The 25734-nt window shown below is 44.2% G+C and overlaps 1 protein-coding gene across 2 annotated transcripts in view; it reads left to right on the forward strand.

The window, feature by feature from the left end:
- GORASP1 (golgi reassembly stacking protein 1) overlaps window positions 1-25734 on the forward strand; it is an 86795-nt gene that overhangs the window by 56753 nt on the left and 4308 nt on the right. For both annotated transcript variants that reach the window (XM_069211080.1, XM_069211081.1), the window contains exons 6-8: window positions 7074-7224; window positions 8016-8151; window positions 18436-18582. In XM_069211080.1, coding sequence (XP_069067181.1) covers window positions 7074-7224; window positions 8016-8151; window positions 18436-18582 — 434 coding nt within the window. The remainder of the gene's footprint in view (window positions 1-7073; window positions 7225-8015; window positions 8152-18435; window positions 18583-25734) is intronic.

Here is a 25734-nt window from a genome sequence, read left to right on the forward strand (position 1 = left end):
CACAGGCCCAAATGTATAAGCAAAAGACTGAGCAATTAAAACATCTGCATTTTCCCTAGAAATGGCCAATATTTGCAGATGTAATGGTTACTTTCTAGAGGTTAGTGAGCTTATCGCTTGCAGCTGTTGAGCATTATGCTAGTCTGTAGTTGGAGAATATGACCTTTTCATGAATCTTGGTGTGCTAAATAAAGCACCCAAAAGATGTTTACTATGGGTTACAGAGCTCTTGCAGAGATAAGCAGATTATGGGTTTTGAAGTCTGTGGTGAGAGGTACATCTGTGAACTGCATGTGAATACAGCTGATGTTACTCCTTTCTTAAATATGACAACTTGGGATTTTTATTAGTCCTAAATCTCATCTTCCTGTGTAAATTTTTCCTTTTAACAGTATACTCCATAAAGCAGAATGTTCATCTGAAATGATAATCAAGTGAGTTACTAGATTTAAATGATAGTTTATGGGTTACATTTTTAGCTGGTGATGCAAGGGAACCAGGTGATAGGACAGATTTTAAAGAAATTGATGCTGACTCTTTGCTGTGTTCTAGAAAATTAGCACAATTGAAATATGTTGACTGATTCCATGTACCACAGATCTATCTCAAGCAGGTTTTAACATTGCACCTTGTCTCAAGGGTGCATGGCAGACTGCTGACCATATTGATCCATCTCCTGCGGCCCTCTGATACGTCTAGTGAAAGTAAAGGCCGGTGGACACTGAAGAGTCGTCTCAACTGCCTGGAGTAACCGCCTCATAGCTCCCTGGCAGAGAGGCCTGGTGTGGCGCAGGAGGCCACAGACTGAAGCAAGAGGCAACACCAGAGTAAGTGGCTTTCTGTGGCTGGGATCTTGGAAAGATTCAGCCCTTCAAAGCTACACGTGGAGGGAGCCCGAGGAGAGCAGCTCCTGCAACTGAGGTTGTTGTGTCTGGGTGCCCTGCACTAATACCAGTGCATCTGCGCGTCCGATCTGAGAGCGGAGTGCAGCAGTCTACAGTACTTGACTAGCAGTGCTGGATAGTTGACCCGCTGGTATGCCTCCAACTCCTAGCAGGGATGGCACAAAGCAAAAGATCAACCCAAGGCTCTGAAATCTGATGCCTGCATCATCCCAACGGGGCCCCAGGTGAGGCATAAAGGGGGCCAGATGTGATGAGGGACCAACACTTCTTTCAACTCCTCCTGACCTGAAACAACTTTGGAGGTCTGACTGCTGCAGGGGGTGGGAAGGGAGGGCAAAGTGTGCCTGAGGAGCGAGGATCCCCTGGTGCCCAGCGGAGGCCAAGTGGCAAGGAAGGAAATGCCAGCCCACAACAATAAATACTTCAATTACAGAACGACTGTCCACACCAGTAGTCTAGGACTGCTTCATTTCTGCACTTGAGGCACCTCGCCATAGCATCCCTGGAGATTCCGTAGCCAATGGAAAATCAATTTTAACTACTGGGCAGAACCATCACAACTCCGTTGGCCCTACCAGGAGACCTATTGAAATAATTATAACTGCACTGAGTTGTACGCACAACCTCCTCCACCCCCAACCCCCTCCTTTGCTCACCCTCTGTCCGCAGTCTCCATTGTGCATTGCAGTCGGACTGGAGGAAAGAAGTGTGGAGTCTATAGGACTTCCAACAGTGAGTCCTCTACCCTACGATACAGGGAACCAAGCCAGGCAGTATTTCAGACTTCAGATACTCAAGGGGCATGTTGTTCGACACTCGACAGGCCCCAGAGAGGGACCACAGTGAAGAGCTGTCCCTGGCCGACTTCAGTTGTTTCCCCAGCTTATCCTTTCTCAGCAATGTTGATCCTGCTTGGTGACCAAAATGACTGGCTGCATGGATGTCCCGGCCCCAATCAGCCCAAACATGATAAATTTGCATCCCCCCCACCCCCCCCCCCCCCCCCCCCCCATGATGAGGTAGGTGGAGTGAGAGTTGTGCTGGTGCCGAATACTGTGGAAAAGCCCCTGACTGAAACTGAGACGCTAATGCTCAGTGACATTATGGAGGCAATTTAAGGAGTCCCTGGATCCTTAGACTATTATTGACAGTGTCTGCGGAGGTCACTCTAGTCCGGGCAGTTATGACCCTCAGGACTGACAGTGCAACCTTGCAGAAACAAGTAAGGGAATTACGAATAACCACGGAGGCCCTAGTGGCTAAATTAAAAGACTTAGGGGGCAGCTTGAGGAAGAACAATATTCTCATAATTGGGGTCCCTGAAAGAGGGGAGGGCCCAGCAGTAGATTTCTTCATGGAGGTCCTCATCCTTAAATTCCTGCACCCTATAGGACTCCCTAAGTACTTTACAGTTGAGAGGGCCCAGAATCTCCGCCCTGTACTATAATTTTAGAGATTGCAATGTCATTATACAGACTGCTCACAATGCTCCTCCAGTCAGATATGAAAATGCAACCATCAGCTTCGTCCCAGACTTCACACTGCGGGTACAACGACTGCGCCATAGCTTTGTGGAAGTGAAAGGAGTCCTGCAGGAGCTGAACTTGACACATTCCATGATGTTCCTGTCACAATTGCCTATGGTGGCAGAAGGGAAGACCTGGGTCTTCACGACTCCTGAGGCGACATGGGAATGTTTCGATGGATGGAGGCTAGCCAGGGGTTCCAGGCTGGGGAACCGATCCCGCAAACACGACCGGGCACCTCAGTGCACAGGAAAGACCCTGGGGACGGGAGCCAGGGACGATGCTTGTCACACCACCAGACTAAAAAGTAGGCGATCCAGCAAGAAGGGCACGGAGTCTGGTTTGATTGGGCTGAATTAGTCTGGTGGTTGCTTGGCCCAATCAAATGTCAGTTTGGGGCGGAGGATGGCTCTTTCCTCCAAATCCAGAGCTATTACTGACCATTCTCCGCATTGGATGGCATTCAGTCTTCATTGTGAACCTGTACACCACAAGATATCACTCAGTCCCTGGTACTTTAAGGTGCCATGTATTGGAGAGGATGTTGTGAAGGCCACAAAGCATTTTTTCTGGGAATGATGCCAAAGTTGCCTCCTCACAAGCCTTGTGAGAGGCATACAAAATAGTGATCAAAGGATAAGGACTCTCCCTGATCGTGGGCTATAAAATGGCCAAAACCTGAAACCCTTGAAGGTGAGGTATTGAACTGAGATAAGGGCCTTGTCATGCAGTCTTAGTGATACCCACCATGCACTACAGCTGAAACCAAAGGAAGACAAAGATGAGGCCACTGATGCAGCTAGAGCAACGCAGCACCATCTCTAAGTGAGCAACAAGGCGGTGCAAGCTCTTGGCCTGGCTGGATAGGCGAGAACAGACTGGACTGTAGATGTTGGAGATTCACTCAGACCAAGTCACATTGGCGAGGGACAGCCAAATTATAGCTGCTGCTTTTGTAATCTACTATATGCACCTATACTCCATGGCAGTTATAGCCACAGCAGAGGACTTCCATAAGTACCTGGCTGACCAGACAACCAAGAGTGGCTTTCCAACGCTTGAACGAACTGATAAAGCCTTCCGTGAGGAAGAGTTCACAGAAGCTGAAACAATACGAGCAGTATATGACCTCAATCCAGGTAAAGCCATTGGTCCCAGTGGAGTACTGATTGAGTTGTATAAACTCATGCCCCGAAGCTAGCTCCGAACTTGCTTTGTATGTTTAAGGGTCACTGCAGAAGGACCAACTCTGGCCACTATTGTAGTGATTCATAAAGAAGGGAAACCATTTGAGGACTTTGCCGCCTACCGGTCAGTATCACTCCTCAGGGCTGAAGTTAAGATCCTGGCCAAAGTGTTTGCTTCTCGCATGTTCAAGGTATTCACCACTTTAATTCACCCAGGCCAGTGAGGCTTTATGCCTTGCCGAAGTACCACTCTGAATCTTGGGCACCTCCATGGGGTATTGAGCTAAGCGAACAGCCTGCAAGAAAGTGGATTAGTGCTCTTGTTAGAAGCTAGAATACCATTCAGTACAGTAGAATGGGATTATATGTTCGAGGTCTTAGGCTGGGCTTCGGCCCATGCTATATCAAGTGGGTGAAACTGCCATACATAGAACCGCTGACCTAGGTGAAAGGAAAACTGAGAGTGAACTTGTATGTTTGACCTTTGATGATGCACTGGCCAAGTTTGTCCCTGATCACTGCTAATTGCCACCCTGGTCCTTGAGCAGCTTGTGGCTTGGGTCTGACAGCACCCCTTGGTCCGCAGTATGCAATGGACTGATCAATGGGAAAACAGTCATTATACTGTGATGACATTTTATTCTATATAACAGACCCATTCAGTACACCAGATAGATTGAGGCAGATTATATCCACCTTCTGCTGCTATTCCGGCTACACTATAAACTGGAAGACGTTTATTATTTATCTCTTGAAGTGCCAGGTGTCACGACTGCCCTGGGATTGTGAGGCTACCATAGTTAGACACTTTATGATATCTGAATATATACATTTTGGCTGACCCAGAATTGTTCCTTTAAAAAAAAAAAAAAAAAATCTCACTGCCACTAGGTACGCTGAGGTGTGACAATCAACACTAGAGCTCTTTACCCCTATCATTCCTCAGCAGGGTTGCCCTCTTTAAAATGATGTCCTTGGTCTGCTTTCTTTACGCTTCACAAAACACACCCTACTCTGCGTATCACTTCTACTTCAGAACCATTTATGGGAAAATTAGAACAATGCTCTGGGATGGGGGCCTGACAAGGATTGTGGCGATAACTCAGAAGGGGGTGGTATGATGGTGGGATAGCCCTGCCTGATATTCAGAAATATTACTGGGCTCCACAGCTTTATTATCAACAGCTGTGTATTCTCACCCCCAGATGTACCTGCAGTGCAAATGGATAAGCGGATAATGCAGCTGGGGATATCTCTAGCACTCAACTGCTTGGCTAGGAACACGGCTCTTTTAAGACCCAACAGCAGCTGTGATTGCTCTTTGACATAGGGCAATAGGAGCCCTGGGCTGGAAGGGTAAGCTCACACAAGCTTTCACTTTGGGAACGCAGACAGGATTTGACAAGTGGGACTTGATTTGCCTCGTGTGTGTGGGGGACCTGTGGTTCCCGGGGATGTCTACTTATGGGTAGCTCTACAATGTGGTTATTAGCTAGCCCCTACTGAGATTTATTGCTATCTCCAAATACTACATGTGCTCTGTACAGTGTTGCCAAAGGGAGCAGAGGTCTTCAAGTCTTCACCCTTTGAAGACCAGCTTCTGCAGACCAAACACATGGCATGGCAAGCCACAGCCCTGACATAGGAAAAGTGAATAAATATCATGTCTGTTACCATACAAGATCTAAGGGAACAATGGGCCTAAGACCTAGGGGATCTGGGAGATGATAAATGGGCAGAGCCCTGACATCCCCGAGGGAGGTGGCCCTACAGGCTGGTTTCTGCTTAGTCCAATTAAAACTGCTTCATCAATCCTATGATGCACCGACAACTCTAGTTGAAATGGGGAGGGTGCAATGTTGGAGGGGTGTTGGCGTGGGTGTGGGCAAATTGGTACATTTTATCACATTGTCTGAGACTGCCCTGCACTGCAGAACTTCTGGGCAGCAGTCATGGCCTCTGTGAGAAAGACAACAGAGCGTGCTATGACCGCTTCAACAAAGTGGTGTCTGCTCAAGATCTGGGGTGCAGCAGACCTGAAACGTGGACATTGGGACTTGTCGGCTGCGAAACGCAATATAGCAAGACTATGTGGAGCTGCACAGATCTCACAAGTGAGACCGCCAACATACACCAATCCATATCACGTTTTCAAAGTGGGTGGTGTATGAGGGCTGGGGTTGCCCCTGAAAATGGGGGGAAATCTGGGGAAAATGAAATGCTTACAGGGGGAAATATTTGTAGTGATCTTGCCTCCACTGGCCTGGTAGAGTAGTGACTGGGTCTGATTTCCCTCACCAGTGTTAATGGAATTATGTGATGGAGAAGAAGTATTACCAGGAAAGTGGGGGATTGAAATGCTTGTACAATTGAACGAATTGTCAGTACACAAATATACTTTGTACATTTTTTTTTTTTTTTTTTTTTTTTTGTTTATTTAACAAAACTGTCAAATTTATTTTTAAAAAATTGCAACTTGTCTCTTGCCAGAACTTTCACTATAAAGGAATCTGGTAGTAGTTCCACATGCGCATAGTCTGGTCCACTGTTTACCACTGACTGCCAGCCATAGTTCCCCACAGTGAGTGTTCTACCTCGTTCAGTTGTCATACATCTTTCACTATACCTGTGGCTGCCCCAAGATTGGTATACACATCATTGCGTAGACATGCCCTGGATATCAGTGGAAACTTGTCCAGCAAAATTTCTACCTTGTCTGTTTACAATAACCTGTTGTAATACTGGACCATCAGCTTTCCAGGGCCCTCTACTCTGTCACTAGGAACGGTAGGTTAATTGGATGAAATGGGGCCCACTGACTAAACTCCACAGGAAATAAAATGTTTGACCAACACAGCCCGGGACAGTCCTGCTACCCCTAGCAAGTATTGCAGATAGGACTTAAAGAACAGTCTGAGCATTCAACGTCTAAAATACTTTCGTTACACACAAGAAAAGAGAACCTCTATGGCCAAGCACTAAAGAGCACAGCCTAGGGAGATGATGTAGGTTACTGGATATGTTGAACTGTGATTGGCTAAAATTGGCATGCCTGACGTTTTGTGGACTACTTACCCCAAGAGTGTGTTTTGTGCATGGCGTCTTGTATGTTTTGGTGTACTACTTTTGAGTTCCTGTAAACTTTGAGAAGCATAATCTGAGCAAAGTGTCTGCCATGGAATCCGATACTTGAGTTTTAAAAATACAACAAAGAAAATTTGCAGTGTTGAAGGAAGCACTGGTTCCTGGATGCAGGACCCATTAGACCACAATTGTAATGGCGACTAGTGAAACATTTGTGGATGCAATAAGCAATTGTGATGTATTTTCTTCAGTTATGGGATTAAATATGAATATATTCTTATTGCTTTTCTATGTTCATTTTGCAGGAACTATTGAATGCTAAATGTTTGTATTAAATTCAGTTTAAAAAAAAAAAAATCTATTTCTTTTAGCTTAGGGTGTGGAATCGGTTATGGTTATTTGCACAGAATTCCTCTCCAGTCCGTTCCACTGACACCCATGAAGAAAAATGAAATCCAACCCCCATCGCCCTTGTCATCTGAAGGAAGTCCTTCGCTGCCAGCTACAAATGGATATGATGAGGTGCGCTGCATGGGTTTTCATGTGTGTTTTTTTTTTTTTTTTTTTTTTTTTTTCCATATAAAAGTTCTGATAACTGGACTTTTAGTCTTTTCTTTGGGCCATAAGAGGTTACAAGTCTGAGCCTACTCAGGCAACTAATTAAACATTTTATTTGTCTGTACTTTCAGAGTTTATGGAGACAAACTGCTAGTTAGGTAGTCAACTGTCTGTTCTGCAGCGATCTGGTATCGAGTCCTCGCCACATAAATTAATCTTTTCGGATTCAGAGCTCTCTAACAACATTGACATTATTTGGGTAATGCTTGCCAGGAACTCCTTTCTGACTGTGAGCAGCCAGTGGCTCCTAGTCCTTGCCAGCCTTGCAACTATTTTGGTATATAGAGCCTACTCACTCCCTTGGATGACCAGGTTTACTAAAAGGCTGTGCATTGCCACTGTGTAATCTTTTAATATCTTGATAATTGTTTCTTACTACTACCACCACATGCAACACCATTACCATCACTAGAGCAATCTCATGAGTACCACTACAAATACTATCACCAATGCTATTGGTTGTCTTGTATTTTAGGGTGACTTTCAGATGAGTGCAGATTGCTTTAAAATTGAACTATACCTTTCCAAAGACTAGTGCATGTTGTAGATTGTCGATGAGTGAAACATCACTTTTCTGGTGCCAGCCTTTGTTTTTCTGCTTTAAACAGATACTTGCACAGCATTCATACTAAAAAGTGATTTCCTTTGCCAAGAGCTGTCCATAAGAACACTAATTATTTCTCTTACTTTTTAAGGCAAATCTTGTAGCTGCTGGCTCTCACACTGATAATGCTGAAGTTGCGGATTTGGTAAAACAGAATGAGGATTTAGTGGGCTATGAAATGGATACTTCCCTTCTTCCTCCTCCAGTCCAGAGAGTCATGGATCCAGGTACATTTTGCAATTTGGGATGTAACTGTTTTTGTGGCTCAGAGTTTTAGGGGACTTGCCAGTGTCTTGTTTTCCTAAAATTCATTATGCAAGGACGTACACATGCTGATTTCAAACAGCCCTGTTCATGTCATTAACATTTTGTTTCCTCCCATCACTCCATACAGCCTGGAGCAATGGGTCTACCATTTCTTCCGTTGTCTCTCTTGCATTCTCGTTTACTTGAACACTTTAATACTAAATTTTAGATTAGTGCTTGACTCTTTAATTCTGTCTGGTAATTATCATTTTCATATAAAGCTTGCAACTGCAGGTGTATCATATGTAGATCAGGAAGCAAAAGGCTACATCTTTTGATCTCCATGGTACTATATTGTTTTTTGGTGAAAGCCCAAGTGTGCTCTCTGGATTTCAGTGAGTCATTTTATATTGCACCCATATTCTGAGAGCAGTCACTTATTTTAACAAACTGTTTTTACTTCGTAATCTTGAACAATCGGTTTTGTTGAATAACCAACTGAAGCTAGTGGAATTACTGAGATTCGTTGGCAACCTTCCACTGTCTGCTACAAGGATGGTAACTGATGTTGTCTAGTTCCACTGAACCAGTTTTACACTGTAGAAGACTAAACAGATAAAAAAAACTAGCTAACATGAAGCTCTGTTTCAATTCTATTAAGGACACAGAGGGAATGATGCCTTTTACCTTCACTTTTTCTCCAATTTCAGCCAATGATCAATAAACACTACATTCCCCATGAAACATCAGGAAATTTAGTTTAACAATAACCAATTAGTTTTGTCTCAGTTATGTTCTATGCATCCCTATAGCTTTATGGGACATCAGCCTCTCTGCCCACAATGCTCCCTCATACCTTCTGTCTAGCAGCTGTGCGACTTCATAGAAAAGAGGTTTAATGGAATACCATTAGAGAGACCATTTCATGTAAACGGGTTAATGGAAATTTTTGAGGATGAATGGCATTTACCATTTTATAGAAACCAATTCATAGTTCTTTTTTTTTTTTTTTTTTTTAAACGGACTTCTACATATTTTTGAAGGTGTAAATGAAATGGTTGCAGGTCTTACTTTCAGAAGTATTTTTTACAATACCTGGGCATTGTTTGCTTCTGTCTGAACTGGCAGCAGAGTTTATGCTAGTTTAAAACTTGTTTTCTACTATCGGAGTCACATCTATTACTGGCTTAAAATAAGTGCTTTGGACAACACGCCTGCATCACCATAGTATAGAGGGGAGCTTTTAGTTAAGGGCAGGAAATCGCTGTTATTTGAGTTGATGCATCGAGACCCAGAGAACATATGTTGGTAAAACATTCTCCCTAAGATGCCTAAGGAGTGGATATGTCTGGCTTGATGTTGGAAGAATTGAGCCATAGACATTTTCCAGGATTACTCTTTCCTAGTTAAAAATTCATTTAGTTACCATGATTAACCAGTTTATAACCCTGTTAATGTCTCTGATTTGAATGTCTCAGTTCTGGAGCAACAGAGAGCCCACTCTTTAACAATCTATGCACCATGGTTATCCTGCGATGTAACAGTGTCCACCAAAGAACGACCGACTTATATGGCTGATCTGAAAGTGTTTACCAACCTGTAAGCTTGACCTTCCAAAGCTACCTTTGCTAAAATTACAGAACAGGCGAGACCCCAAGTTTTGAAGACCCCTTTCCAGACACCATATCTGGTCCATCTTTGCAAAGCTGACTTGTTGTCTACCAGCTCAGGCTCCCCTGGTGAGTTCTTCAGCTTGTCCTGAAAGATTCGGACAATCCTCCAGGCCACTAGGTGGATTCTCACCCCAGCCCTAACACCCTTATAACCAATTGATTGAAAAACTCCTTGCACATAGTCGGAATGTTCTGACTGAGAGACAAAGTAAATCACAGGACAAGTCTTTCAGAACTGAAAGCCAAACTTGTGATCTCCAAAGTGGTTGATAAGAACCTATCTGCTTCTTGTGTTTATCTGCGCCACCATCCTTGCAGTCATGGTAAGAGGGTGTAATTGCTTGCCTTTTGTCCAGTCCCACATAATGGCATTGGTAGCTCCTGCCCCCAGGTCTGGTATCCAGCAAAAGTACCTCAACAGGTCATATCCCTGGCAGGAAGCAAACAGATCATTCAGTTTGGGCCTCCATCTGTCCATGAGAGCCCAAAATATCTGGATCGAGTTTTCACATGCTGGGGTCTTAGAAATGAACAGCCAATCTGCTGACTTCTGCTGATGACCAGACAAAAATCGCCATCACCTAATTTTCCAGACCGCAGTGGAAGATGATTTTTGGCATGCTCCATAAGTGCTTTTGATTGTGTTCCTCCAAGGTGTGTTATGTATAATAATGCCAAGATGTTGTCCGTCTTCAACAGAACAAATTTTGTTGTCTCTTTGGCATAGGATTTGACTGCAACGGAACCAGCTAGGAACTCTAAACAGTTGATATGCAAGGCAAGCGCTCCCTCTGACCAAATTACTTTGTAGATGATTCTCTGCACCTGGTACCCCATCGCAGCCTAGGGCCATCTAACTCTGTCACAAGGTTGATAGGTCTCCTGTTCGTGCCTCCATATGACCCAGCCCCTACTGGATGTCTTCCCTGCTGTCTGCCTAAAGGATCACCTGCTTCCGAGTAGGTAAAGCCCATCATTAAATGGGACGCTCAATAATGGAACAATCCCTGGAAAATTGCCTCTATACAGGACACAACGAGGGGATACTGTCATAGGGACGTCTTGATTCTCATCAGAATTTTCCTGAGCTCTTTCCTGATGTCCACCTTCCTGACTGGATGCTTCAAATGTACCTGGACTGATTCTGTCAAACCACAGAAAGGTGATCTGCTTGGGTGACAACTGACTTCTCCCCCCAGGCTCTGCAGTGGTGAAATTGTTATCCCCAGATGCTGACTGAGGCACTGAATATGGGTCAGGATGAGGTAGATTGTCTCTCTGCTTTCTCATAGAGGAACCAGATCCAACACTCTGAAGCTCGAGCACTGATAATGTAGACCCCATGTGTATGAATCCAGGGCCCTGTCTTCAGTGCAAGAGTTTTTAAGGGACCTGCCGGGAGGGAGAACATTTGAATTGTCCTACAGGTATCCTTATTATTCAAATGCACCAGCCAATCCTTCCATCAAAGGGCATGCTTGAGCAGGTGGGCTTCCTCCTCTTGAATTGGCAGAAAACGCCCTATTCATTTTAGTCCTTGAGATTTATCAGACCCCTTCTTTTTTTCTTTTTTTTCCTCCTTTTCTTCTAGGGAGACATTGCTCATGAAAGCTTTCGGTCCCCATTCTCTTGACCTCCTTATTTATTACCTCTGAATGTTTATTTCTTCAGAGTTGTCACTGTGAGCCATAGGATGCTATCTGAAATCCCTCTGGCTGTTTATAGAATCCATACATCGTTGGTTAGTTCCTGACATTTGTGGACAAATGGATATCTACCCCTTTTCCCATCACTAATACACTACACGTGGGAAGAAGGAGCAGACCTCCTGGAGTATCGACTACAGTTCGGGCCTCTCTAAAATAGCCTCTGGATCCATGACAACTCGGAAGGGAAGTAAACCGGTTCTGGTCTTGCCATTATCCTCATTTAAGTCCGTCCCGTTTGAGAGACCTGGTTGGGAAAGTTAGAGCACCCTCTTCTCCCGGACCATCCAATACCTTCTGGTTGAAATATCTTTTTGATTAACTTGACCCTTGTCCATCAAGATTAATGTGGAATTGTGCTGTTCCCCACGACCCTAAATTCCTGGTAGAAAGGATCCACAAACCAATCCCCCTTGGGTTACTAACCCACTTCTGAAGTGGCCAGATCTCATAGCTTCAGGTCCACCCGTATCAGGAATGATCTGCATTTCTCAATGGATGTCAAGAAATTAAGATTTTCAAGAAATGTGATCGCACTCAATTGGGGTCACGCATCTCTTCCACTCCATTAACAAAGTAAATTAATACCAGTTACACTCTGAACGCATGATTATGCTACACTTATCCTGCCCAAACTGAAAGACACGCATAAAATTAAAACTTATTCTGGCATGAAACCTGTGACCTGCCGTGAGAAGGCAAAATGATTTTTAATGCGTTTCTGCTAATGCAATACTCATTCCATATCTCCCATGTAAGAAGATTCTGAAGTTAAGCGTAAGAGGAAATGGAAGCTCTGGGGCTTTATATCAAAATTCTACGAGTGGCAAGCTCCAGCTCAACTTAAAAATATTTTTCTTGGGGAAAATATGGCTACTGCTGACTATTATGACTTGCATCATAATAATTTATGAAAGGGGTAAAGGCAAAAAGGGTTTTGGAAATAAAGATTATGATGCTGGCCTCTCTTCTCGAAACCTGTTTACTTTCCTTTTAGTTTGACTTTTGAGAATGAATAAAACCTTGTTTCTTGTGTTTTGATTTCATTATTTTTGTAGGGGTTAAAGGTTACTTTGGAAGCTGGGTGGGTTGCAATTTCGGGGCGGTCAAGGTAATTTGCCCTTTAAAAGGGACGTTTCTCATATTGAGCGAAGACGATAACAGGGTGGTAACATTTCCAAGTGTAAGAACATAATTGAAAATGCTGAAAAGGACTGGATGCTATTAGATGTTTATTAACATAAGCCAATAGTACTGCAAGATCCTAATTTGAGATATAGGTGGCCGACAGAATACTCCTAAACTGGTCAAAAATTGTTCAGGATCTTAATTCTGATTTGCAGGAAATGTATTTGAGGTGAAACTAGAAACCTGTTCCGAGTTTGGGTCAGACTTATTTCTGCTGGAAGAGACTCCCCTAGTGAGGAGGTGGGCTGCTTTAATGTGGCAGTGGATTTGAAGTTGAACAAGAGGTTTTGTAATCATACTGCCCAATAGGTGAACATGCAAGGGGAGCTAACACAATAGATGCATGTATTTACTTTTAACTCTACACCTAGATCCTACTTGAGGGTTATTGATCTGCGATCAGAACTATTGAGACTTGCACACAGTACTCTGACCCCTTTATAGGATAATTCTCTTGTGCTTTTCATCCGCTGCTCATTGTGTAAAAACAAGAGTGTAAAATAGCCATTAGGAGTACCTGTACAGGAGAGCTTATGGTTAAGCAGTGCTGAGGAGCATTTGAATGATTAATTCCGAGCACGAAGAAGGAAAGCAAGAATTATTTAATTCAATGAGACAGCAAAGGCCAGTGTATTTTATGGCAAGAGTATGAACTGAGTAATGCAGAATCTCCGATATTGCCACTTTTACGTAGGAAGGAAGAAAGAAGGAACCGTATAACCTTTATGTGATGAAGTACTGGTAAAAATTCCAGGGATGAAGCAGAAATAGGGGAACTTAAAGTAAAATGTATTCCAAATCTGCCCTTATACCATCAGGGGTGTCCAGTGGGTGGCAGGATTTGCGATCACATCAGACAGGTGGGATCTGCAGATTGTCAGAAGGGGCTACTCCCTCCCTTATGTGACCGATTCCTTCTCCCATGCCACCGACTCGAGATAGGCTGATGAAGGATCATCTTTCTTTTCTCCAGAAGAAAGTTGTGGCTGCCTTGGCTAAGGGAGCTAGAGAGGATGCGAGCCAGATGCAGGTCGTGGTTGGAATTCCCGCTACTTTTTTGGTGCTGAAGAATGATGGAGGACGTCATCCTATCTTAGACATGCGGTCCTTCAACTACTTCCTCAAGAAGGAGAAATTCAAGATGCTCAGGTTCCATCTGCCCTGGGCCCACGAGACCGGATGGTAGTGTTGGACTTGCAGAATGCATAATTTCACATCCCTGTCCTGCCTGCTCACGTGTTACCTGGAGTTCACTGTCCGCCACAAGCATTTTCAGTTTGCTTTGCTTCCCTTTGGCCTGACCAGTGCCCTGCCGTGTTCACCAAGGTGATTGTGGTGGTTACAGTTCACTTGCAGAGATCATGGGTGTTTGTCTTCCCCTGTCCCGGCAACTGCATGTTGAAGGCGGGCTCGCCCCTGGCTGTTTCCCGCCTCCAGACTACGGTGGACCTCCTGCATTCACTGAGGTTCACTATAAACATGCTGAAGTCACACCTAAATCCCTCTCAGATGCTCCCTGTCATCAGAGCTGTTCTGAACACAGTGCAGTTTCGGACCTATCCTTCTGAGCAACGAGTCCAGGATAAAATAGGCTATGATACCAAAAATGCAGCCTCTGTCCTGGGTTTCGGTGAGACAGACTGAGCCTACTGGGACTCATGGCCTTCTGTATCCTGCTAGTAAAAAAGATGCACATTGGCATATGTGAGCTCTACAGTGGGACCTAAAGTTGAGCTGGCACATCTTCAGGGAAATGTCTCCCGCATGGTCTAGTTCTCGAAGGGAACTTCAAAAACGTTGCAGATGTAGGTAACAAACCGCAATTGGGTCAGCAGCAGACTCCACTCCCTTCTCCAACCAGATCGGACAGTAGTGACAGGTGTGTCACCCCTGTGATGGGGTGGCCATCTGGAAGAGGTTAAGATTAGGAGACTCTGGTCTCCGGCCGAATCCGGACTCCACATCAACATGCAAGAATTGCAGGCAATCCAACGAGCATTGACGGCCTTCCTGCTTTCCATCAAGGGGAAGCTGGGGCAGGTGTTCACTGACAACACCACTGCCATGTGGTATTTCAGCAAATAGAACTTAGCAGGGCCGTGGACCCTATGTTAAGAGTCATTTTATCTCTGGACATGGCTGGAACATCATGGCATTTCTCGGCTGGTTCAACACCTGGTGGGTTCTCTGAACACCAGGGCAGACAAACTCAGCCACAGTTGCTTAGCATATCACGAATGGCATCTCCTTCCTGAGGTGGGGAAGGTCTTTCATTGGTGGGGAGAACCTTGTTTAGATCGGTTTGCCTCTGTGGGGAACGCACAATGTCAGCAGTTTTGCATGCAGGAGTTTCCAAGGCAGCTCTTGCTCAGTGACTCTTTTCGTCTAGAGTGGAGCTCAGCCGTCCTGTACGCCTTTCTGCCCATACCACTACTGCCTGAAGTTCTCACCAAGATCAAGAATGACCAGGCCCAAGTCATCCTTATGGCCCCAGATTGAGCACATAGGCTGGTACCCCGAGCTACTGAGTTTGGATATCAATCCTCCAATCAGGCTGCCGCTTCGATAGGATCTTCTGTTGCAGCAGCAGGCAAGGGTTCAACACCCGAAACTGTTAAGTCTCCACCCTCTTGCATAGAGAATGAGTGTACAGTTTTTGACCTACCTAGTGAAGTCTGCAATGTCCTCTTGGCAGCCAGGTGTTTCTCCACCTAGATGGTACACAAGGCAGGGAACAATTTGGGGACTTTTGTTCTGACAAATGTTGCTTCTGCGCCCCTTTCTCAGGTTCTTGTCTTTATTCTGTCTCTAGCCCAAAAAGGCTTTGCTCTGTGCACTCTTAATGGTTCTTTCTGCCATCTCTGCGTTCCTAAGATTGCCTGAACAACCCTCTCTTCAGATCTCCTATTATACATGGATTTGTGGTAAGTTTAGTCCATCTTTCATCCCCCTTCTCCCTTTATCCTGCCTCAGTGGGATTTAAATCTAGTTCTCACATTCTTGTTGTGTGCTCCCTTTGTGTGTCCCCTGCAGTTGCTCACCATCAAAACGGCTTTTCTCATAGCTATACGAGCTGGTGAGCTACAGGCCTCATCTAAGCTCTCCTATTTATCTTTTCATTCTGACAAAGTAGTGCTTTGCACACCGGCCTCCTTTTGTCAGAAGTTAGTCGCAACCTTTTGATGTAGATCGATCCCTTACCTACCTTCTACACTTCTCCACACCCTTCCAAGAAGGAAGAGTGTCTCCATCATCTGGACTCAAACTAGCATTGTCGTTCTACCTTGACCACACATGGGAGTTGTGGGTGGGTACGGTATGTCAGATCTGAAAAGTCTTGTGCTGTGCTGAAGAGGACCATCTTCAGATGGGTCGTGGTCTGCAATAAAATCTGCTACTCATTGGCCAAGAAGCAACCCCCTCCGAGCTTGCATACTCGTTGCCAGGGAGCAGCGTGGACTTCCCTGCACCCGTTTACTCAACATTACTACCAGGGAAGTCCGTTCAGTCCTGATGGGCATTTTACCCGTACAGTCCTGCAGGACTTTACGGTCTGAATTTTGTACGTAGACCCACCTTCTGGGATGGTATTGCTTGGGTATCTATTCGAAGGTAAGGAATCTACAGCTAGAAGTCTGCATCAGATGAACAAGTTAATTACATTTGTAATGCCTTATCTGGTAGAAACTATCTAGCTGCAGATTCCTTACTGACCTCCACATCCTAACTACTCTCAAATGGATTTCTAGAGATGGGGCTGTATCCCTTTCAGGGTCCTAGTTTTCCACACCAGTGGTCAATGTTCTTTAAGGTTCCGCACCTCTGGCGTGGAAAGTTGTGAAAAGAAACTGAAGTCAGCGGGCCTTGATGATGCCTATATAGGTGCTGCAAAGTCACACCGACTCACACAGAGCTGATGAACACCTACCGGCACGCAGGGGTACTGCTCATGAAAAATCTTCTGGACCCAGTCTGATGCCTTGGATAATTCTAAGGTAAGGAATCTGCAACTAGATATAGTCACTACCAGATAATGCATTACTGGAAGGTAAGTAACTTGTTCACTAATGCTAAAAACAGGCAGCTCTGAAGGGCCCTAGTTTCCTTTTTTTTTTTTTTATTCACTTCTTAATATTGATATTAAGACAAGAACAAAGGGAACGAGAATATTGCCAGCACAAAGGCATACTGTTTTTAAAATGCATGTTGAGTCTTTTTCTGTCGTTTCCCGACCCTACATGTGGGTGTTGATATTATGTTTTAATGTTATAAGAGTATTTCTAAAGTGCACTATTACCCATGACTTAATCCTGGCGCAGAGCAGGTGTTTGCACACCTAGCCCTGCCTGTGGTAGATTGGCTGTTTGAAAAGCCAGGTTTTCAGTTTCTTGTGGAATTAAGGAGGAGGCTCTGATGTGGAATGGAAGGTCATTCCACGCTTTAGGAGTGATGTAAGCGAATTCCCATCCTCTTTATCTGGTTCTGTGTATGAGTGGGATGTGCACAACTAGGAGTCCTGCAGAGCGGAGGTGTCTGGATGGTTGGTGGAAGGAGATGCAATTCTTCAGGTAGAAGGGGCCTAAGTTGTATAGTTGTGTGTGTTTGTCTTGACAGTACACAAACACTAGCCTTTTGAGGACCCCGTAGTCCGAATTGCTGGTGACTAGGGCATGAGTGACAGTCTTTCTAATGTTATTGGAAGCCGTTTGAAAAAGCTGAGGAAGATCTTCAGGGTGTGGAAGCAGGATGCAGTGACCACGTTGACATATGCAGTCATGTCTCGTTTGCTGTCCTTTATTTATTTATTTCCGAGGTTTCTTGTGGGCGAGTTCAGCTGACCACCAGTTGAAGTCCCATTTGTCAGAAGACCACTACATCTGTCTTGTCGGAGTTGAGCTTTATACAGTTGGCTTTCATCCAGTTTGTAACTTCAGTCATGCATGTGGTGAACTTGTTTCTTGTATTTGGGTTCTTGTATAAGAGGGAGAGTGAGTTTGGTGTCCTTGCCATAGCAGAGGATGTTGATGTTATGTGCATGGTTCTCATAAGATGAGGGGTCATATATGGGTTAGAGGGTGGGCCTGAGTGAATAACCTTTAAGCACTCCAAAGATGAGTTTGCAGGTTTTCGAGGAGTAAGGTGCTAGGTTTGTGTTCTATCCCTGAATAAAGAGCTGATATAGCAGGATGCAAGTAGCTGGATGCCAGTTTCCATGCAGACCTGTGATGAGGATGTAGTGTGACACCATGTTAGATGCTGAGAGGTCCGGGAGAATGAGGGCTGCTGTTTCTTCTGTCAAGATCATGCAGATGTCATCTGTGGCAGAGAGTGTTGTTTCTGCACTGTGGTTGGGCCTAAATTTGTGGCATCAGAGGTGGTGGTTGCCGAGGCGTCAGTTGGTTAGTTTCTCTAACATACTCATTTTGGAGAAGTTGTTCCAGGAAGTAACCTGTCCTTCAATCCAAGCTTATGTATAGGGCTATCTTGCATAGGCGTTCAGCAGTTAAGTTGTGCGTAAATTGTGTACGTTGTCAGATTATCTTCATAGGATTTACATGGAGTTAATGGACACTAGCGTTTCTTATCTGTTCTTCTGGAGAATGTAGTTAATGTACACTTGAAGGTTAAAATGAGTTTCATGCTATTAATTTTAGCTTCTATATAACTAATATGTAGTTTTCCTTTGTTAATGTTTCAGGATTTCTTGATATTTCTGGAATTCCACTGCCTGAACTGACCAGTACATCAAAACTGCTTGATTTGAGTGCTTCCTTACCATTAAACCCATCTTCTGGACACTTGCCGGTGTTTGAAAGTTTGAAGATCAATGGTGATGCGTCACTAGGTAAGTGTACAAAGGGGTTTGTTACTTGCTTTGCTAGCAGTCAGAACTTTCATAGGCTAAAAGTTTGACAATATCCACACTTACCAAACGGGCTCAAATTAATGATCAATTGTGACAAGTGATTTGATTTTTGGTTTCTTCGCTTACACAGTTGTACATTACCTTTAACATATCAGATAGTGTTCTGGAAGATTTACTATGGTAGCCACAGCTACATGTCAAATTAAATGATTTAGGCCGGGCATCCTTGGATGTAACCTTGGAATGCCCATCATGTAATGCTTCTGTAATAATGACATTGGTAGGGTTTGTAGAATTGTTCTTCCACTAGATAACCTGCAATCCTAAATCTAGTTACGTTTGAGGAGATTACGTTTATTCATGATTGCATGCTGGTGCTGCATTTGAGAATTGTCTGGGTACCTTATTTGCCTAGCAACCCATACTTATACATTGTGTACCCTGTTCGAAAATTACCTTTATCTCCTTTTTGATTCTTAATTTGCTTGGCAGCAACATTCTACACCAGGGATACTACCTGTCCCATACACTTTTTACATTTGTTTTTAGTTTCAGTAGTGTTTAAGGCAGCCTTCTTCGGTAAGTGGAGGCATTGAATATAGTGGGTAAGAACTGGAAGGATAATTTGAAAGGCTCGGTGGCATACATTTGAGTTAGGTCCCCTGGAGGTGGGAAATATTGCCAGTGGTTAAGATGTGCAACTGGAGCATTTTTTCAGTATTGGATCAATAGTTGAGACTCATGCTTTTGAATTATTACAATTCAGGCTGGATTGTTTAGCTACATTCTACAAAGCAGTATTAAAGGTATATTTGTTACGGTAGTGTTGTTTGGGCATTTTGTTTGCTGATAAAGGTGGCTAGGATTCAACTAAGGCTACCGTAGAGCAATCGTCTGATGTGGCCATTACACATTTCATACTGCATGTTGCATTCTGAAGAGTCGGAGCTACACGGTGTCCCGTGCCTTCACGTTGAAGGAACATTTGTAATCCAAACTACGGCAAACAGCTCATTCACAGGTAATCATTCTGGCAATGCATATCCCTGACACACATGGCTTAAAGAAACCGCTCAATTAGGGGTCCGAAGTATGCACAGCATGTTAATTTATAATGGCCTTAAGGATAAATGTACACGCAGGTTGGTAAAGTTTGTTTTCCTATTGCTAAAGATACATTTTTTGTTTCTATCCTCTCTCCTCTGGCCAGGTTTCTTAACTTGCAACCTGCTTAGATTCTTACCTATGGGCACTTCCGTGAGGGCAGAAATCATTTGAAGTTTATCTTGTGATTGAAAACTATTCACTAATTAGGCGTACAGTGCTTTACTTTAAGAGCCTGTAAATTTAATAACTTGAAAACAATGTTCTGCCCACCCACCTCAGCATATGCTTGAGAATTGACTTTTTCAAAATGTTAAGTACCCTCAACAACGAAAAAATGTTTTCTTTTAAAGAGTCATTACCCTGGATCATTCTGGGGGGAAATGGGGATGTAGTCTGCCGACGTTACTCTTGTTTAACCCAATGTGTCCCTCCTCCCATCATACGTGACCCAGTAGATCTACCAAACCTGATTAACCATAGTCACAGATGGGTGGCGACATCTGTGGCTGTGTCCAGAATATGTACTATGCTGCACGGGCTCGGTGCCTTCTGGGCTCCATGCAAATGACTTTTGTTAAAGATCAGTTACTTGGTTAGACATCTGCTGTGACTGCGGTCTTGTCCTTGCCATGCAGGGTGGTGATGAAGAGGACGGGTGATGATCCTAGGGCGGGGAACTACACCTGGCCATGGCCTCATAGAAGGGCCACTGAAACGGATTCTGCAGCATTATTTTGCATAATTATGGGTTTGCTGCATTTGCCATATGATATATCATGTGCTCCATAATCTACAGATTATAACACGTTTATAGCTGAAACTGATCATAAATTAGTAAAAAACTTGTATTTGCACACAGTGGAAGGCTCTCAGCAAAAGTTAACTGGCCGTCTTTCAGTTTCTTATTTCTGTATTTGGCTATTAAACTAGTACTAATCGAGGTAAAATATTTGCCAAGATTGTGTTACCATATCTTTAAAAAAAAAAATATATATATATATTTACAAAGTAAATCTATTAAAAAAAAATGTGCTGCATATTCTTGGCGCATTATTTAGTAACTTTAGTTTCCTAATTCCATTAGCCCGGTCTATAGACTGTCATTTCCGTTTCACTCCCAGCAATAGCGAATGAGACCATAGTCACTTCATTAGACAGGTGTGATTTTTAGCCACACCTAGGCGTCCTCTAGGTACTGCTCAGTCCATTAGCACCTATTGTTGGAACGAAATACACCTTTGGTTATCAGATATCCCCTTTTTTGCCTACCCTTACAGCTTGATACAACCTAGTAGGTACACTTACTCCATTCTTTCTGGGCTGTGACTCCCTTCCCACCCCCTTGTCTATAAGATACAGCATGGAGGACCTGCCCTCTATCTCCCCCCTCACCCTTACCCCACCCCCATTCAGGACCTTGCTTTTCACACGTGGAGTGATCCTAAGGATTCTGAGATGTCCCAATCCAACGACTGAACCAGCTTCTGCATTGGAAATCTTCTCCCTACCTGCAAATTATGTCTGCCCTTTGACGTACTCCAAGCTCATTTCCCTTCCCACTCACCCACCCTCCCCTTCCAAAAAAAATTCCATTTTGGTTTGGTTACTTGTTCTTTGCCTAGTGGGGCATCTGTCTTATCTTACTGCATTCTCACTTGTCCATTTTCTACTCCTCGCTCTTACGGTACCTTGCCCCCAGGTTTTCTTGTATACTACAGCAGTTTTGATTTACTGATTAGGACTTGTTTCACTGTAATTACTCAGAAAATAATTCTCTCTTGGCTTGAAGATTTAGTACGAAACATGGAAATCAAACTTTTGAAACAGACTATTTTATATCATCAAATTAGATGTGTCCATCTTAGCGTATCTTTTCTCGGCACTACAGAATCATCCAAAAAATGACATTGGAGTTTAATGTTACTTCCCATAAGAGGCTGAAAAATGAAACTGATAACACTTTAACTGAGACTCAAGTTTACATTATCCAGGACAAATTTCGTCCCTTAGTTATTGGGTTAAATTGCTGGTGTTAGACACAGTTGCAGCCATAAGCATGTGACTATCCTATACCAAAAGACTCTACAATTGATGGATTTTACAGTGCACACACTATAAATCCTAGGGTGTTCATACTATTTAATTCGAAATCTATTTTAATTCCCTTTTTAGGTCTAGCCTCTAACCCCGCATGCACTGCAAGCTCTTTCGCTTGCGAGAGGTTGTTTACCACAAAGGAATGGAAACTGACCCTTGCCAACCATTTGTTGGTTTCAGTGTCACTCTACTTTGCTTCCTCCTGATTGGCGAGCGCAGGCCAAGTGACACTTACCATCCTTTCTTTGGAGTATGGTCCAAGCACAGATTGATTTCACTTTCTCAGTGCCTGTCTGCTGCTCGCATTTTGAGGTAAAATTTCTTCTTTCCCCTCCCATCCAGTGTAACTGCCTTGCTGCCCCGTCTCGTGCTACCTCCACCTCCCCACCCCACCTCTGTTTCTTCCAAATCACTCCTTTTTTTTTTTTTTTTGTGTTTTTTTTTTTTTGTTTGTTTACCTGTTGCACAGCAGCATTGGCTGCTGTGCTACCTGGTTTGGTAAAAGCAGTATGATGCAGTCAACGCTTTTGTTTTTAGTTTTTATTTTTTTTCGTTGACTTCAAGCCATGTTGGATAGCAGTCCACTCTGCTGTGCAGCAAATCTAAAAGACATTGACAAGGCCAGTAGATCTTGCATAGGCAAGACCTACTGGCTTTTCCAATGTCCTTTGTTTTTAACTTTATCCATGGTCCCTTACCACTATGACAGAGCCCTGTTCCATGCCTTATAATTAATTCTCTCTTTAAATCAGTATCTTATCTTTAATCTTTTCTATTTTGATTCCTCAATGGAGTTTTTGTTGTTGTTTTTTTTTAATAGCAAATCCCACTTCACTGGAAGTCCAGTAAAGGATCCAAGTAACTGCAGGAATCCGGCCCCCATGTCAGCAGTCTTGTACTGCTGGATCTCTTCCCTGATCTTCCGGCCTTCTGTATTTTATTTATTTATTTTTTTGTTAATCCAGCGATATTATCTTGCTTTGTTTCCTACAGTCCTTTCTGATCCCTAGGAAGGTTGAGGACAAAGACACCATGCTGCCACTGCAACCTCCTACCCAAAGGCCTCATAACACCCCCACCTCCTCTGCCTTGCACACTGCCACCTCAGTTATTTTTCAGCTCTGACCATGGGAGCCCTTGTAATCCTAATTACCTGTACCACAACCCTGATTGTCCTGGTTAAAGTGCTGACCCTTGGGAGGATTACCATGATGATCCAAGTTTATCCTGCTCTAGAACCCTACCCTTCCAAGGCCTCCCACTCCTAACCTAGATTACATCAATACCTACCATGCAGTCCTAGAGGGAGCAGCACAACACTAGAGGGTTACGTTCCACATTGTTGAGGATGAGAATTACCTTTTGGTCAAGTCTCTTTCCAAGAAAAATGTTCAGTACCAGACCATGGTAAAATGCAGTGTATATACGATTTCAAGAACCTGGTCCAGGTTGGGCATGCTGCAGATGGGAAGGAAATGTAGGCAAAATATAAGGTGGCCCAGTTTACATAAAGGACCAGGTCCAATCTGACTTTCTAATGGTGCACACAGCCAGAATGGAGGCCTTCATACATGCAACATGTGATACTTCTCATGATGAGGAGAGCAAGTAAATAGGCTGCTCCCACTGTCATGTGCTTCCCGGACACATCTATCAGTTTAAGGCGATGCTTCACCATTTCTTCAAGTGTAATCCAAGGGGTGGGGCAAAAACTGATCACATAAGAGATGGTCATCTCCAACACAGAGACCTGGTGTGCTCTGCCAGTACTGCCTCCAAAGAGCACAACACTAGCATTTTGCTCAGTTACCTGACTTAGATGTGTCTGTCTTTAGATCCGGTGTAAAACACCTCCTCAGTGTCCCATTTGATGGAGATTTTGTTTGGTCCTCTGGTTGGCTCAATGCTCAAAACATGTAAAGGACAGACTAAAAAAGGCCCCGGGTGCCTTTAGTCCCAAACAACTACAACACACCTGGACATAAGCCCTTCGGCAAGGATGGCTACTGTGGCAACGACAAAGAAAGAGGCAGCTCCAACAATGTCTTTTCCTATGGCCAAGCAGTGTTTTGCCCTTCAATTCTCCTCTGATCACAGCTCCTTCTTGTAATGGGAGTGGCGAGAGTATTTACCCCACAATGTGGAAGTAAAAAACGGAAAATGGGTGCTTTTAGGAGTACAGGTGGGGTATTGCCTGGGGTTCTCCACCCTGCCACCAAAAAGGCCACCTTTTTGTCATGTACTTTGTTATAGAACAGATGTAACATAGCAGCAATTCATTACAAGTGCTCATGGCCAAAGGTGCCATTGGACTGATGCCTTCTCACCAGCCAGACCAATGAGTTACTCCCTGGTGAGGAAAATTTGGCTGGTATCCAATAACCTCATTTTGTTGGCACATACTTGGAAGAGACTGCTGGAAATGTCAGTAAACCCTCACGAGAAGCTTTGGCTCAGAATCGAGGCCAGCAAGACACCCGCCCTCATGAAGCAATGTGGCAAGCAAGATCGTAGAGTTTGGTTATCCCCAGACTTCCAGAGGAGTGTTTGCACATTGTGCCTGAGTCATGTAATATATATGAGAGGGTAAAAAACACACACAATGCAGCAAAGTGGAAGAGGTTTGTCTATTTCTGTTGGGTGTACATATAGACCCCTCCCCCCTCGTAACGCATTGATGCAGGGCATTATCTGCTATTTTTTTGTATCTATCAGGGTGGCATAAATTACCATTCACTTATACCTCGCTGCAGTGGATGCCTACAGCAAAACATAAAATACCAGCGGTTAAGGCATTCGTGGTGCACTTTAAAAGAGTGATTGCGCCGTGGGATTTCTCCAACTCGAGGCAGGAACTTGAACATAATCTGAACAACACTAATTGCTTTTCCTCTGTAGGCACTGCATTCTTGTGAAATGTGATTCTTATCTTGGAAGTAGCCTTCCTTGTTGCTATGACTTGACTCGGGAGAATCTGAGTTGCAATCCTTAACTCTGGCAGTGCCTTTTATTGAGGTACATAAAGATAGTCGTTTTAGAAACAAACCAGAAATTTCTTCTAAAAGTCCTGTCTCCTTTTCATATAAGTTACAGTTACGTTGTCTATTTTGTTCCTGCACCCAGAGAATGGCTGAAAAGGCTTTGTAGACACGTGTTAAGAGCACAAATTAACTATGTTGACAGATATAGATTATTATATAGCAGTGGCGGCTGGCAGCTTTAGGAGGGGGGCAGGCGGGAAGCACACACTCATTCTTTCTCACACACACGCACATCCATCAACACTCATACCATTCAAACATGCACGCACCCACCAAACATGAGTTGTTAATGGATGTGCGTGTGTGAAAGAATGAGTGTGTGTGATGTTTTAAAATGAATAACACTCAAACATGCACGTGTGCACCAAATATTCAATTAAAACATCACACACACACACACACACACACACACACACACACACACACACACACACACACACACACACACACACCCCCCCCCCTTCAGCCTCGAGATCCCCAGAGGGTTGGGACTGCTGCCTTCCCCCATGAAGGCAGCACTCCCAGCCTCTGCACAGAGTGGGATGGGGTCAGTGAGACTCACCGATTGACACTCGCCCTGGGCACTTCAGGGCTTAAACCTGAAGCGCCCAGGTCGAAGTCAATGGGTGAAGCTTTCCTCGTCACCCAGGGGAGGTCCTCGAGGCACCTTTGCTGAGCCGAGGAGGTCACGCCCATAGGAGCTGTGACCTCAGCCCAGCAAAGTTAAACTCAGGCAGCCAGGAGTCTGTGCAAATCACACATGGCTCACTCCTGGCTGTCTGAGCTGAAAATGAAGAGTCTGTCAGGCTGGCCTTTGTTCATCCTGACAGACACTCTTCATGAGGGGCAAAGGGTGGGAGGGGGGGGGTGGGGGGGGGGCTCCGCC

The sequence above is a fragment of the Pleurodeles waltl genome, chromosome 10, assembly GCF_031143425.1.
Source record: "Pleurodeles waltl isolate 20211129_DDA chromosome 10, aPleWal1.hap1.20221129, whole genome shotgun sequence".
Classification (NCBI taxonomy): domain Eukaryota; kingdom Metazoa; phylum Chordata; class Amphibia; order Caudata; family Salamandridae; genus Pleurodeles; species Pleurodeles waltl.